General features: G+C 37.4%; 2 protein-coding genes across 2 annotated transcripts; both read left to right on the forward strand.

Moving 5' to 3' along the window:
* Nucleotides 1-3,510: 3,510 nt before the first annotated feature.
* Nucleotides 3,511-4,551, forward strand: LOC139129838 (opioid-binding protein/cell adhesion molecule-like). The gene is made up of 2 exons (XM_070695519.1): nucleotides 3,511-3,790; nucleotides 4,255-4,551. Exons 1-2 carry the CDS (start codon nucleotides 3,526-3,528, stop codon nucleotides 4,509-4,511), a joined length of 522 nt encoding a protein of 173 aa, XP_070551620.1. The 5' UTR covers nucleotides 3,511-3,525; the 3' UTR covers nucleotides 4,512-4,551.
* A 569-nt stretch (nucleotides 4,552-5,120) lies between these two features.
* On the forward strand, nucleotides 5,121-14,800 carry LOC139129839 (uncharacterized). Its single transcript, XM_070695520.1, has 9 exons — nucleotides 5,121-5,244; nucleotides 5,609-5,624; nucleotides 6,010-6,104; nucleotides 6,570-6,676; nucleotides 7,114-7,150; nucleotides 8,175-8,275; nucleotides 8,972-9,014; nucleotides 9,664-9,689; nucleotides 10,455-14,800. The coding sequence occupies exons 3-9, from the start codon at nucleotides 6,092-6,094 to the stop codon at nucleotides 10,575-10,577; spliced, it is 450 nt and encodes a 149-aa protein (XP_070551621.1). The 5' UTR covers nucleotides 5,121-5,244; nucleotides 5,609-5,624; nucleotides 6,010-6,091; the 3' UTR covers nucleotides 10,578-14,800.
* The last annotated feature ends 523 nt before the right edge of the window (nucleotides 14,801-15,323 follow it).

The raw sequence follows: 15,323 nt of genomic DNA on the forward strand, positions 1-15,323 counted from the left end.
TTCTAAAGTTACAATATGGATCTGAATTGACCTTCATATTTCGGCGATTTAACTTTTATAGAAAAATCCGTAACAATTTCATTTGCAGATTCGATCATTAACAGGAACACGTGGATGACTGTAATTTGAGTAAATTGATTTAATTACCGAATAAATTGCTGTTTTGGTAGGTACTGTTTGCGAGAGTAGAGCACATAATTTGAAACGTCAGTTCTACTTTTTGAATATGTACGCATGCGTATTCGGTGCATGTAAAGGTTTGCGAAATCGCAACATCGTGTCGACATGCCGAGACTTCTCACAGGCAGGTCGTCAGGAAGGCCTCTGCCCGCTCCCTTGGTCTCTGCCGACTGATTCAGCCTGGTAGAACGGAAGAAATCAGCCAAAAAATGTCGGCAAAATAAACATTGTTTGGACAGATCGAAAGATGGAACCAGAAAAAGAGTGACAAGTGACTACAGCACCACGTCAAGGAGGTAGACTGTGTCTAGTTTCTCGCGAAAAATACACTGTGTATTGTGCTTCCCCCACCGAGCCACTGGCCGAATGCTCGAGGGCGAGTGCGCAAGCACGAGGTAAACGTTTTAGATGCAAGGGCAACAGCTGAAGTGGCTGCCGGCAGTCTGCGTCGACGTAGCGCCCAGCAAAGTTTTTAATCGATTGATACTGGCAAGACCCTCGAGAAATAGGAGATCTGTTGAATCTGTCAGTGCAGTGTCACTAATGTTAGCATGGCTTGTTTGTTCCCCCAGCCATTTCACCCCATCTCAGTGTAGTCTCATTATTATGAGCAGGGCGTTAAATGCGATGTTGATGACTAATCAATCAAAAATTTTAAGTCCATTTCTGATCGAAGTTAGGGGACGAACTCAAACTTAATATGTGGCGAGTGCAGACGTAATTCAAAGTGACGTATTAAACAGCATTTCCGTGTGATGATCAACTTCGCTAGCCAGTGGCATGAGAGGTGTTTCCTCGGGCAAGGACCCTATAGTCCCTCGGAACATATAATATACGACGTTGACCTACCAACACCATGCAGACCCGACGATGTTTAATGTGAACTGGGCCATAGTCCTTCCGTAGGGAAATAATTTATTATCACTTAGAGTCGTTAGCATTCATTGATAATGTGGATTCCTTCAGTAAAATAGGCATTTTTTTCGGAAAAAAAGAAAACTGCAGTGTCCATCATCAGTGGTCTCATTTATGACGCGTCGACACGCTTACATGGACAAGCAAGACAAAACGGAGGGGCGCCACAGTCAGTTGCAGATCTTCTGCAGTGGTGGATAATACTGAACTGTACAAAGCTGTCAAAAAAATATACAGTGCAGATGCCTCGCCTTTTAATATGAAAAATGTAACAACATGCAACGTGGTGAGGATTGCGATTGCGAAAACGCTGTCAAGCACGCTGTGAACATAACCAAAAAGGCGTACGTTGACGGTCGATCGAACAGACACAGTACTATGCATACGGCGCGGCGCTGATGTATTGGTGAGAAAAATCGATCACACAATCATTTGTAGAGCTGTACTTTATCATATCGATATATGTATATTTCCGAAACATTATAACGCTACCAAAGTAAGGCAAACGCAAAATTTTCAATTATTTATTCATCATGTATGTCAAGTTCTGTTATTGTGTCAACATCGCCTTTCCAATGTGCACTCTATGGAGACGTCATCAATCTTGGTGGTACTTGTCATGCGCACAGCAGAAAATGCCAATGTTTTTGTTTTGAAAGTGTGTGTGTACAAAACAGCCTTGCTAGGCGGTCGTAACGTATCAAAATGAACGTGTTTTTTGAGCCGGGATTGGTTAGAGGCTTAGCAAAGGAGAGTTCTTCAACGTAGCATGGTCTATTTGCTTTAGTTTTACGAAAAGAAAGTCGACAATTTAGATCGATATTGCAACTTTAAGGCCACCGACCCATATACAAAGGGAGAAGACAGAGAATCAATCCGAGTTCAATTAAACGCTCAGAAGCCCATTACTATGATATGGATAACTGTATAGATGAGTGAAAAGGAAAGAAATAAAGCATACATGATGGCAAGCTAATATGTAAATAATACATAGTAGATCAGTACATAAATACGTACATCTATTCATTACATATTTTGAGGTTAGAGGATCTACTGCTTTAACTTTAAAGAGATTAATTTACATTTCTGAGTCTACAGAACTTACAAGTGTCTGGAACTTATCAAAGTTGGGCTCAGTAAAACTCCCATGTGGGAAATATTTAATTCTTAAATCATATACAATGAGCAGGTTAACAGAAAATGGTATCCCTCTTACACATCGTGTGATTTACGTAAAGTATAGCATCTATGTCTTAGATTGATACATAATGTCGCCCTTCGTCTATTGCTAGAGAAAGTGACGAACATCGGGAACGAGCAAAAACTCGAATGTATTGTAGTTACAATTCAGCTGTTAATACTTTTGAGGGGCTAGTAAACTCTTAAAAGTTAGTTATATGTACATAGTGTTGGCTTATTCATTGACCAACCAGTCTTGTTTGCAGACATCCGTGACCCGCGACCGTGGTAAGGGAAGTGAGAAACATTTTCTTATTGCCGACCTCCTTGGCGACCCAGGTATAGCCAATCTGTAAGAAAATGAAATTATTTTTATGGATATTGCCTAAGTGTGTCGTCCCATATTTTCTAAATTACATAACATAATATAGGTTTGTCGTGACAGTCTGTCAGGAGACTTTTCAAATAATTTGAACCAGCAACTGATGCATCTACGCATAGTAGAAGCAAATCATGGCGGTGGGCCACATTCACCTACTAATGCTTTATTTGTAACACGACATAATACAGTGAGCAACCTCCTACACCATTTTCTTTGAACTTTCTCGATTGTGTCGTAGTATTGAAGTCCTAAATTTCTGAACCGTAAATTAAAATTGGCAGAATCATTGAGCCGAAAACCTTAAAGTGTGTTTTAGCGTAAAATTATTACTGTTCTTGCTGGCGCATGATAAACGATTCATAGCTTTAGTAGCTTGCCCAGCAAAGGTAGCTACAGCTTTAGGCCAGGTGGTCCTAAAAACAGTAACATCCTAAATATTTATAATGTGACAAACTTAATCAATTATGGTATCACCAAAGAATCGTTTTCACGACTTGCTTGTCTCGATCAGCCACTCTTGAGAAAGATAAGATAAGTGTATAGATGGAAACGTCACAATATCTTCATCGGATTTTAGGCATCTGCAGATCGATTTAAAACGGATTTCGAATGAACAGGAGAGCGGATGGCATCATAAGAAGATGAAAAGTGCGCAGAATGTGATGGTGACCTTCTGTACACGTTTGCAATTCCTATCTCTTAGCCAGCGATGCCTTCAATATGCCGCGTTTATGTGAAAATATCAATGTTAGACTATTTCAGTGTAGGGCGTCAGAATTAAATTCAACTGCTTGAATCACCATTTCTTGACGAACAGCTATAACTGGACGTTGCCATGATTCTTCTTTCAAGATTTGTCGGAAGTCACAATGACGACCACTCCACTGCACAACATCACGGAAGGCAGTGACGTCACCATCTACTGCGCGGCCGTCAATGGGAACCCGAACCCTTACAAAATCAATCTGACATTTGAAGGCGAAACCATTGCAGAGTCGGATGGATCGATATTGTATCACAACCTCACCAGCATTTCCAGAGCACAAGATGGCAGCTACCAGTGCAACGCCATAACAAAATTTTACGACCAGAGAGAAGACTTTTCTACTGACGCATTGCAAATCACAGTCTTCTGTAAGTACGCCTCGATGTTTCAATGTTTTACTGAACGGCCATTACGGCCTGTAGTTTTCGTCATAAGTTGAGGAAAAATGAAGATTTTGTACCATTTTGCCCTATGTCGATGAGTAAAGAAACAACAAACTTCTCTTGATATTTTTTTTTGCTTTTCTGTCAACCTCTTGTCATTCTGTAGTCACTGGGATACATCAATAATGCCATTTCCCTGACAACGCTTTGTTCACATGCTGCAAGCTACAAGCAAAATTATCAAGTATGATTTTCATGATGTTCTCGAAAGCATAAATAAAATGCAACTTTCTTCTTCTTACCTAGAGGATCATGCGAGCAGTGCGTTTTAGCTAATGTGTTATCACGTCGAAAGACATATAGGAATACTTCTAACAAGTACAAAATGAAGAGAAAAACTATAAGACAGTTACTTTGTCACAGTAAAGACACTGAATTTTTTTTTTCAGACTCAGCTCGCATCTCTTCTGATGAATCCCGTGTTTACGAAGCGAGTGTGGATGATGACGTAAGCATGGAATGCAAAGCCGAGGGAAATCCAAGACCAACGATTCGATGGTTCGACAACAGAAACGAAACACTGTCAAATGATGACGACAACATCAGAATAGAGAACACATTGGCTGGTGAAATCACAAGTACGCTGACGGTCACGCTTGGCAGTAACTCTTTCGGTACCTATATATGTGAGGCTTACAACTGGTGAAACCAAGTCATTACCAATCTATGACCATTAACGAAACGGGAACTGGTAGGTTTCATGGGCTGATCACAACAAATGAATGACATAATATGTTGATGCCCGTTTTACAGCCAGTGCTCATATTTTGTTTGATGATAACTAGTTTGGGTAGATCGCTAAAGGAAACAAATATCCGCAGAGGTACCTACAAGAAGCGAAATTGAATCTAGAGATAGATAATATCATTGGCTTGCTCTTTCCTCGTTGTGTATCTACCACCTTTCCTCCTCATTTTCTGTACGTGTGTCTGTCTCATTGTCTATCTGCCCTTCTACCTTGCTGTGCCTGTGTCAGCGTGTCTGTCTTTTTTCAGTCTCTATACATGTCTGTCTCAGTGTCTGTTTTCCTGTCTGTCAGCCCCCCCCCCCTCTCTCTCTCTCTCTCTCTCTCTCTCTCTCTCTCTCTCTCTCTCTCTCTCTCTCTCTCTCTCTCTCTCTCTCTCTCTCTCTCTCTCTCTCTCTTCTCTCTCTCTCTCGCTCTCTCGCTCTCTCTCATATCAGTTAAATGTTGTTTTAACAGTTTGTCGACATTTATTTGTATGTTACAATGGTCCATTCTTCTTTTACTACAGGAGAATCGAATTTGACGATCATCATCATTGCTTCAGCCTGCGCTGGTTTTCTATTCCTTCTACTTATCATAGCCATAGCGGTTTGTCTGTGTCGGAAAACTAAGAAACAAGATCATAAAAGTATAAGTATGTTGACCTTTCTTTCTTATCGAATGCCTAGAAATTTTAAGCGTAACCCTTACCGTTACCAGTATTGTTAAGGGTAGCACAGAGTTGATCAACTGTTTTACGGTAGCATGAGCTGTCGAAGACAACAGTCTCCATCATGATGTACTTGAAGAACGGACAAATGAGTACAAGGCCAAATGCATTACCGTTAATGCTTCCTAGTATGAATGAAACATAATGCATACAAAGCACAATAAAAGTTCATGTTTATGTGTTCATTGTTTGCTGATATAATGGTGACATATATGATTTTTTATAACGCTCTGATTTTTATGTTTTGCATGATTTTATGATTTTATGTTTTGCATTTAATTCATTTCAGGTCAGTCAGTTATATGGTAAGTTATATATTGTTGTTGCAATACCTATACATTTCAGAAAAGTTCAAGTATAGTGCACAAAACGAATGTGCCTTCACTTAAGGGTAGTTTTTCCCCCATTGTCAGTAACAACAACTTACACAGTGCACGTTTATAATTATAAATAGTAAAAAATATCATAAAATCATACTACGTATCTGCTAGCCGACTCCGCCCCCGACAATATAGAAAGAAGACAAGGTAACCACACAGTTCTGTTATGCTTTTTAATGAAATACTATGCCACAGCTATAGCATCGGAATAGTCAAACTTTTGCCCGTAGAAATGCAAGACAACGTACGTTTATTGCTGAACTAGAGATCACATGCAGATAAGATACGTTTAGATCTAATCTTTGAATAGGACGAGTACCTACGATGGCGTCCAATTGGATAGTGATTTCGATAGACATGATCCGGACGGATTGTCAAACGAAAGCGACACCATGCTATCTGGAGGTAAGACGGAATTTCTAGTCACTTTCTTGCGTATAGTGGTGAAATGTAAGGGCGTCTGAATTAGTCAGTATTACAATAGAAGTATTTGTTTGCTTTGATGCTTGAGCAACTGTTAATACTCTGATCTCTCGGTATTGCTTCATTCTAATAATCAGAAATTTGTTAAATAACATCAAGTATAGAAAACGCATCTGTATATAATTTTCATTTTTGTAGAGTTCACTTGTCAGTTTATCGAATGTTAACGGTTGGATGATTAATCCTGGCATAAAAAAGTTTTACTCTTAATGACACCTTTAACACTTCAACCCGGGTCAAGCATTATTACAGAATCTTTGTCTTTTTGTTGGTGAATGTTCTACTTTTTATTCTAAAATGTTTCACTCGTCACTCATTTACTGTACGATGTGCCGCAACCGGTTTTTTCATATGCTATTCATATTTTCTTTCAACGATCTCTCACAGAACCACTGACATTTTTTGCAAACACCGAGGCCGAACAAAGTGTTTCTACTGACAAAACGGAGAAGGTTGATTCTGATCAAGATAAAGTGGCAGAGAATAAGGAAATGGTGAGTAACGTGCGGAGGAATTGGTTATTGTTTGTCATAATTGAACTGGGAACTAATTAAGTAAAGGTGAAATCTACCTAAAGGACATATATTATGACACCCACATTATAAGAAAGTTTGGATGGTCCGCTGCTTATGCGCACACACTTTGAAGCGTGTATAGAGCATTTCACAGTGATGTTTTGTAAAAATTCGAAAATACCATTCCCCATAGAGTTTTATGACTGGGTATAATACACATCTTTATTCTGTAAACTAGTAAATGTTCGGGAAAGTTGTTGCTCATGACGACCTCAAAATTTTGCACTGAGAATAGTTTTTTGAGAAAAAAATTAAAATTTATATTTTTAGACTAGCTTGACATAAATTATTTACTAGTCCAGTGAGAATTTTTTCCCTATTAACATTGGTCGAATACATTTTGCTTTTTCATTCAGACTTCTGATACTCCAACCATGACAAGAGATTCCGTCAGTGAGTATACTAATAATATTGTAAAATATAGCTCCAAAGCAGCAATGACCGAGTTTAAGGATTGATGCGCAGGGGCAACAAGATAAATAGATATGCAAAAAAGATATAAGGTTATGGGTAAATTTGTGAAATTGAGGTCAAAGGCAATCATGGTCACGTGACATTTAAAAAAAAAGTATCCCATAGTTATCCCTTTATACCAAAAATCAGACATCTAGGTCTACAGACTTGTCAAGAATTGGATATGTGTATATTAAATGAGGTACACTATGTGGCGTCATTAGGTCTTCCGTCATAAAAAATAAGAAGGGTGTAGCTCTTGTGGTTACTGGGTTATGGACATATATGTATATTTGAGGTAAAAGGTCATCTAGGTCAAGGGAAGTTTTATCAAAATGTGTATCCCATAGTTATACCCGTATACCAAAAATCAGGTTTTTACGAAGTCTCGCCAATGTAAGCAATACACCAACAGTCAATCATGTGATGTTGGACGTGTTATTTTTCAATCAACTTTCGGCTCGAGTCATTTAATTCCTAAAAGCAGTTTTGCACGATGACGTGTCCAAACTACCGGGACTTTTATTTGAACACTTTATTGATTCGTCATCGGAGACCATTTTGCTGGTTTTTAAGTGCTAAAGTATTGAAGTATCTGACACCGCGCCCTGCTTGAAATTTCAGTCGTCGTGCTTCTCAACTTTATAGTGTCTCGAAAAATAGCTGGACATTTTGAGCCGACATTCCATAAATTCCTACATATTTGCAGTAATGCGAACTGTGTGTCGTGTACAATGTTTTATAAAGTCAATATCCTTTTGACTTTGTTGTCTTCGTGTCGAATAACTTAGTGACTGCGAAGGGATAACAATACCAACTAAATAAAAACAATCCCCCTTCCCCATGATGCATAGACTTTAGCTCTGTGCGTAACCAATGGAAATGAAACACGAACTATACTATGGTGGCCTTTTCAGATTTTTGTGACTTCTCTTTTTTGTATTCCCTTTGTATTGCTGTCTAGGCTTTCTTTCATTTCTACCTATGCCTAACATGGATGCTGACATTGCAAATCAGCCGACTGAGAGTGGTCAAGATTCGCAGAAGCAGCAGGGGGAAGAGCAGGTACGGGAGAATGAACACCATTGCAATAAATTCGACCAGTAATTTGCAACAACATTCACAATGCAGCCAAGGCGTACAAATGACTAATTTATAATACAGTACACTCTGACACGGCAGGTCAAAGTGCTATCGACAGCACTGGGATATTGCAAACATGAAATGCACAATTTTGATCATAATTCATTTGCGAACTTTGAAATGAAGGTAAATAGTATTCCAACGGGCGCCCTTATTAATTCCAATATCGCTACCAACTCAAATCGAGGAAAATTGCATTCAGTACATATTCGCGAGGAAAAGAAAGCCTTAAGTTAAACTACAAACATACTGTTAGCCGGCCAGGAACCTTTAGTTAATTCTAAATTTACTACAGTTCGTATTCTATATGCACATATAGTATTTATCAAGCCTGCTTAAATTTGTAAGGGAATACACAAATACGAAGTCAGCGAATGGGATATATTGATAGATAGGTGGATTAATTAATTTTTGCAGAATTGTCTAAGATAGGTAAATTGATCGATTTATTTGTAGAAGAACCACGTTGATTTTATCAACGGATTATGTATCATGTATAATGGATTATGTATATTATGCATTTTTTTATTTTATATTTATTTGCGTATTATGGTAAATGCATAGATAATTGTTCATTTACTTGATAATTTTTTTTTTAATTTGGTCAATTATTTACAGGCAGTTAACCCCCTACAAGATAACGATGGCGGTCAGATTCCAGGTACAGAAAACCATGCTTTTTTGATGAGGCCATGATAAGAGGGAAAATAGAACCTTTTTTGTAGAAACATAAGTGATTTCGTTTGTCGCTGAAAAAAAAATTTGAGCAAATCGTCATTTCAGACATTTTAATGACCCGAACATACGACGTCGATATTAGGCCCGTTTTTTTGTAGCGACAATATTGGGAATAGATGCTGAGTTAATATTTTGAATGACCAAAAATTATGAGGGAATGAACTAATTTTTATTTGTCGAACGCTTTACTTCCCCGCGCCATTCTACCAAATTATCTGATATCTAATGCCAAGGAAGAACATTTTTGATGTCAACGTGCTAGGAAATGTGTTTTGAACTCGTACTTTTATTATTTTTTTATTTTTTACTGAAACACCATGAATTTATTCTGTATATAAAACCTCGACACTTCAACAGAGTCATTTTGACTTTCATACTATTAGATATAACATGTCACATGATTGTTGTTTCGTGTTCCTTGATTTAACATTTCCATTATGAAGGCAAAGTGGTCACTAAGTTACTGTAAACAAATATTTACACTATTATGCCAGCGAACGTACATACAGAAACCTGATTTCTCAACTATCTCACTTCTTTAATCATGATATCAAACAACTTTTCTATTCCAGTGCCCCCGCCTTTGGTGACAGCTGAAGTAAGTGACCTTTCAAAGACAGGGGTAATTATGATCGTTGATAATCATCTCTTTGAACCTGATGACGAGTTTGTAAATTAATTTTCCCTCAAATTGGATCGCTTTGCATTTTAAATATTGAGTCATTTCTACCAATCAGTTCACTCTCAAACGCCAACACAAGCGGTGTAAACATTGTAGTCAACATTTGTCTTGTAACATAATATTTTGCCATGAGGTAGTTTTCGCCTCCAAAGTGAATAGCAAAACCTTACTTAAACTTTCCTCGACGAAATTTCAACAATTATTTTACCAAGGGAAGACAAAAAAATATGTTTTGCACCAAAGTTTGGCACTAAAAAACTGAAGCTACTTAACATATACCGATATTTGAAATTTAAAATGACCATAACTCCTTATTAACCCAATAGCTCAACATGAAGCGAAAACTTTATATTTCAGAAAAGAATTTATAACAAATTGAGAATCAGAATATTTGTCACGGAAGGAAATCCTAGCTAGCGTTTAAGGAAGTGTCGGCTCTGTAACTAAATATTGCACCAAGAATTATATAGATTATCTGTAAGCCACAACTTTACTATAAATATTGTTATCGTCGTCAGTGACGTCACGTGAATGCTCATTCATGACTTCCGTTTTTTGGACCAGCTCACGGAGTCCTTGTACTAACAAGAATGCTGTGACATTCATACTGAATTTAGAAATTGCAACCCAATAGGCCAATTCAGCTTCATGTTTTCCTCCATGGTTTCTGTTTTTTTACAGACTGTGAAAACGGGTGACGTCATGACATACGCGGATCTTGATCTGCCAATGCCAAGCCCACAAGTGCAGTTACCGCCAAAGGAGGAGACTCAATATGCAGACTTACAATTTGCGCAGAACTAAATTGGTAACAGAAGGTGGCAAACTCTAAACACCAGGGTTTAATCTGACTAGCTGTTCACTTCTTTATTTTATGACTAACACTGAAAGGGAAGTTCTGTTGTATTTATTCAATCTTGTTTATTACTCTGAGTAGGGGAACACACCTAATATTATTTGCATTTTAACCATGATCCTCTATCATTTACATGGATAGGGAATGCACGAGGAAATAAGGAATACGTTTTTGATTTATTTATAAAACTTACCCCTTCTTTGCAATTAGCCGATTAACAATATTTATTTTTTAGGTGTTTTCTCGAACAAACCCGCACAATTCTCAAATTAACCATGGCTAATATGTTAGTCATCTCATCGGAGAATTATTCTCAAGGTAAAGATGGCTGACATTTTTGTGGTTTACTAATTTTGAATCGTTTAATTAACAACATTTTTTGTAATGCGAATTTGTGTCATGACATTTTGTGTTTTACAGCTAAAATGGTACAACCTTCACATGCATTATGCAGGTACATTTCTAACAAAAAATGTCTTTAAATTAGTTCTCGTTATTAATATTGGATTGTAGTGTTTTTGGTTGGTATTAGATACAGCCATGGGATAAAGAATACGTAGGATGACACATCTCTGCAACTCGGACGTCATATAATCAAAATATTTAAAACTCTAGCTGCAAGTCAGTAGGGTGTGTCTATGATTATATCAGAAACTGTTACGAACGCTTCATATTACCGGAATTTTTATCAGCTTGGATACCAAAACCTAGCAAATCGAGAAAAATCGTGATCCCTTATCTGATCAGTCAACAGAAACAAGTATGTTACCAATCGCACATATATAGCCAGTTTTGTAAAGGAACCCCTCCCGTTTATTTTGATATGGTATCACATTGCGACGGCCACCCTGGCACCACCTAATGATAACTGTTCAAATTCTGTATAAAATGAATAGTGCGCCTTATCGCATTCAGTAAAGTCAGACAGTTTTTGTGCCAGTTACCATTTACACCAGCTGCAATCTCATTTTCTATTTTTTTTAAAATTAATGTCATGATCCTTGCCCTAACGTTAACTATGACACTTCCCCTGTAAATTTTAGTCTGACCACATGTAAATATTTTGTAAGGTGTTTTTTTTACTGTTTTATTTTTGTCATGACACTGCAGGTATCTGTCACGAGTGTATAGCTTTAAAACGTCACTGCCAATTTATGAACAGTTCTTACAATACAGATAGCTGGCTTGTTTCAGGGTGTTGCACTAGGGCACCCTAGGTATATAACACTCGACCTTCTGCCTATTAGTAAGCAAAGGGTCATCTGTATATTGACAAAGGTGATATATATCTTAGTTTGTGTCGTGATTTTATGAGTATCTACGAACCACTCCCAATACTGCTTCGTGCCTTAGAGAAATGCAGTAGATTGGATTGAACCGCTTGCAATACGTGAGCTACGGATACATTTAGTACAGTCTAATGTTTGCAGTTGCCAACACTGCCGTGCGTAATCATCGGTCAGGCGGTAATATATGTCAATAACAAAAAAAATCAACCCTGTAAAAGTTAAAACCATGCATATAGCGTGTTCAAAGTGTAAGCCGGTAACAAAAACGGCAAAAAAAAAATTGCCAAACGACTATTCACGTTTCTTTTTCCGGAACCAAGGATTTATTCTTATTCTAAAGAATGTCGGGTGAATCGTTGCTCTTTCAATAATTCCGTTCAAGGAGAGTGATAAACTGAAGCTGAGTGACACATGTGTTTACCCAGTTACCACGTTGAAAGAAAATGTAGCGTTCCATGGCCCACTCTCGAAATAATTTGCGGAAGTGATAGCAATGCCACATAAATCATGCAATAGAAGTATGCTGACCCGACACATCCGTCGTGTCGAGAACAGAGAATAGTAAGTGTACAAGAGTGGTCGCATGGTTGGCAGTCGGAGCTTGACCTATGACCCATTAATCCATCTTCATGGCCGATAAAACATTTCTAGGTTATGAACAAAAGTACCTACAAACACAGCTTTGCAAAAATGAATATATCTTGTTGTATTTTCATAACCTGACAGTATCGAGATATCAATCGTTTGATTGATTATTTTTTTTCCAAAATTTATGTTTCATCGAACGTCTGTCAACATATTCTGAGCCTAATCCGGAAGTACATTTTACGGTTCAACACGGTATCCTAGATACGTGGCAAGGGCATATTTGTTAATATTTGATAAAGTAATCACGATACAATAATTGTGGAAAGGTCAGTAAGAAGAAATGTAAATTTACATTTGACATTTTATTTTGATATGTAAAAGTCTTGTTGTCGCCTATTGGAGATATTTATAACTCCATCAGGTTCAAACAGAATTACACATGTATTTTTCCACAACAAACACAAGTTTTTATTACTGGTAGTTATCAGAACTGATTCCAAATTGTTTTGACGCACACAGAGTGTGTTTGTTTGTGCAGAACAAAATGTCCAGATGTTGTCGTTTATCTTTCTAGATTGTTTTTTTTTCCTACTTATCAAATCAGTCCTGGTTTGTCTAATAGTGACATGTACTGCCTTTACTAATTTACACCAACATGTGATCCTTCCTACTCTATTATTCTGAACGCTATCAACGTGAAACATTGGCTATTCGGTTAACTGTGTTATTCGTCTCGAACAGTTTTAATGAGAAACACATATTGTTTTACATGGCCGCCATTTTGGAACACAACAGTATTATTCTATGGTTCCTACTCTGGTACTCTGGTAGGAGTTCCTCTATTCAATTGGAATATTTTGACCTAATACATCCCTTGTGTCGAGCACAGTGAACAGTATACCACCTCCGCATGCGCAGTAGAGGTTGACATATGACCCATTTTTACTCCACCCCTGCTGTCGATGAACTTTATATAGGTTACTATGAACAAAACACGTCGGTAACACAACTTTACAATGAATACAATTTAAAATGAACAAAAATTGTAACCATCTCATAACTCCCTCCCCCGATAGATATATATAACTACTTCTTTGGTTTCTTGTTAAAATTTACGTCTACGTTTGGAGCAACACCGGAATGTGTCACTTTACCGTTCCATGTCGTAGCTTATGTACGTGTCGAGGGCTTCTTTATCGCAAGCGGATGAAGTAACAATATTATCCATAATTGTTGAACGGTTGAAATGTAACTTTATATTTGATATTTAATAATTTTATATTTAGGTGAGACTTTCAGGTGTTATTTTGCCGGTTACACAGAAACAAGCATGTGAAAACAATGATACAATTTGTCACAATAATTGAATTTCATGAATGTCTATTTACAACAGTTAATATCCCACCACATTTATTATTTTATCGTGTACTCTTTTGTAAGTCGATTCCATTTAAACTTTCGAAACTTGCGTTTAATAATTCGATATCTACAAAAAGAACTTTCCTACAACATTTATCTCAATTCTTCCGTGTTCTTTTACATAAGTCAATGCCCTCTTTGACTTTCGAAACATGCGTTTAATAATTGTCTATTTACAAAGGGAAATTTCCCACAACAGTTATCTTACTTATCCCATATTCCCTTTCATAATGCTGCCTTTTTTAACTTTACAAAAGTAACAGGAAAAGGAGTATGTATTCTGTATGTCTGCATTTAACATTTTCAAATTTCAACGGATCGGTCTAAGCTATCACTTGTAAGTAAAGAGTCCTTATCGGAAATACACAATGTGCATTAAAATTTCACAACACCGACCAAGCTGTATAACAGTTCGAGGAGGCCTTTAAAATTGCGAAAATTATCAAAAAATATTGCGTAAATAATTAATACAAATTACACACTTTTATTTACATAATCTACTCCATCTGTTGTTCGTCCAAGTCGTGCCAGGCGATTTGGATAGCGTGATGTGGATGAAACGGTACTCCGACTAGACCTGAGAAAGAAGACAAACATGAAATTAATAGGGCGCCCACTGAACATTTGGAGCATGGTTATTTACATTATGTGTATATGTGGTGCTCTCATTAAATATAGAAGAGAAAATACACCGAAAAAAGGCTTTCACTTAATTTTGCTGTAATGTACCCCTACACCATCATAATTTCTTTTCTGCTACTTTTAGTAACTTAAATTTTACTAGTTATGATAGCTGCAGCTAAACACATGCCTAAGACATGTAACTTCACTTTTTTTAGTTTTTTTGTAAATGTATTACGTTACAATAAAAAAAATAACAGAAAAAGGGTTCGACGTTTTACTTTTCTGTACAAACCGTTTGTGGTGCAGCGGTAGAAGAACGTAATATGTAGCTGCGACCAATTGACGTAAATAGCGTCATTTGTATTGGCTCAGGTGACACGTATCTCAATTTGCTAAAAGTAGATTATCATGACAAGCGGCCCGTGTCCTGGTCCCTACATAGTTTTGTTGCATGGTAGAAATACACCGTGTGTGACAGCTTGCTGGAAATTTTGAGGGTAGTATTCAGAGGTATTCGCTGTGAATTATGACCTCCTTGTTACCTTTAGCCCCGAAGCAGTCGGAACTACAATGACAAAGACAAATGTACTAAATCCGACCGAAAAGGGATTTTCCATAATACCGTCATGAATTGGTTATATTTAGATCAAAAGAGGAACGAAACTGCACCGTTTTTTTACACAGAGTAAGCGACTCATGGGTATTCACCTATCACCACAATCTACCAAAATTAGAACGTGGCAGATTGTATTTCAATAAACCCCCATAATATCG

This window comes from Ptychodera flava, chromosome 3, assembly GCF_041260155.1.
Source record: "Ptychodera flava strain L36383 chromosome 3, AS_Pfla_20210202, whole genome shotgun sequence".
Taxonomy (NCBI): domain Eukaryota; kingdom Metazoa; phylum Hemichordata; class Enteropneusta; family Ptychoderidae; genus Ptychodera; species Ptychodera flava.

Coding starts and splice junctions, on each gene's coding strand:
- LOC139129838 (XM_070695519.1), top strand. CDS start 3,526: ATGACGACCACTCCACTGCACAACATCACGGAAGGCAGTGACGTCACC. Junction 3,791..4,254: donor ATTGCAAATCACAGTCTTCT/GTAAGTACGCCT, acceptor TTTTTTTTTCAG/ACTCAGCTCGCATCTCTTCT.
- LOC139129839 (XM_070695520.1), top strand. Junction 7,151..8,174: donor CATGACAAGAGATTCCGTCA/GTGAGTATACTA, acceptor ATTGCTGTCTAG/GCTTTCTTTCATTTCTACCT. Junction 9,690..10,454: donor CGCCTTTGGTGACAGCTGAA/GTAAGTGACCTT, acceptor GTTTTTTTACAG/ACTGTGAAAACGGGTGACGT.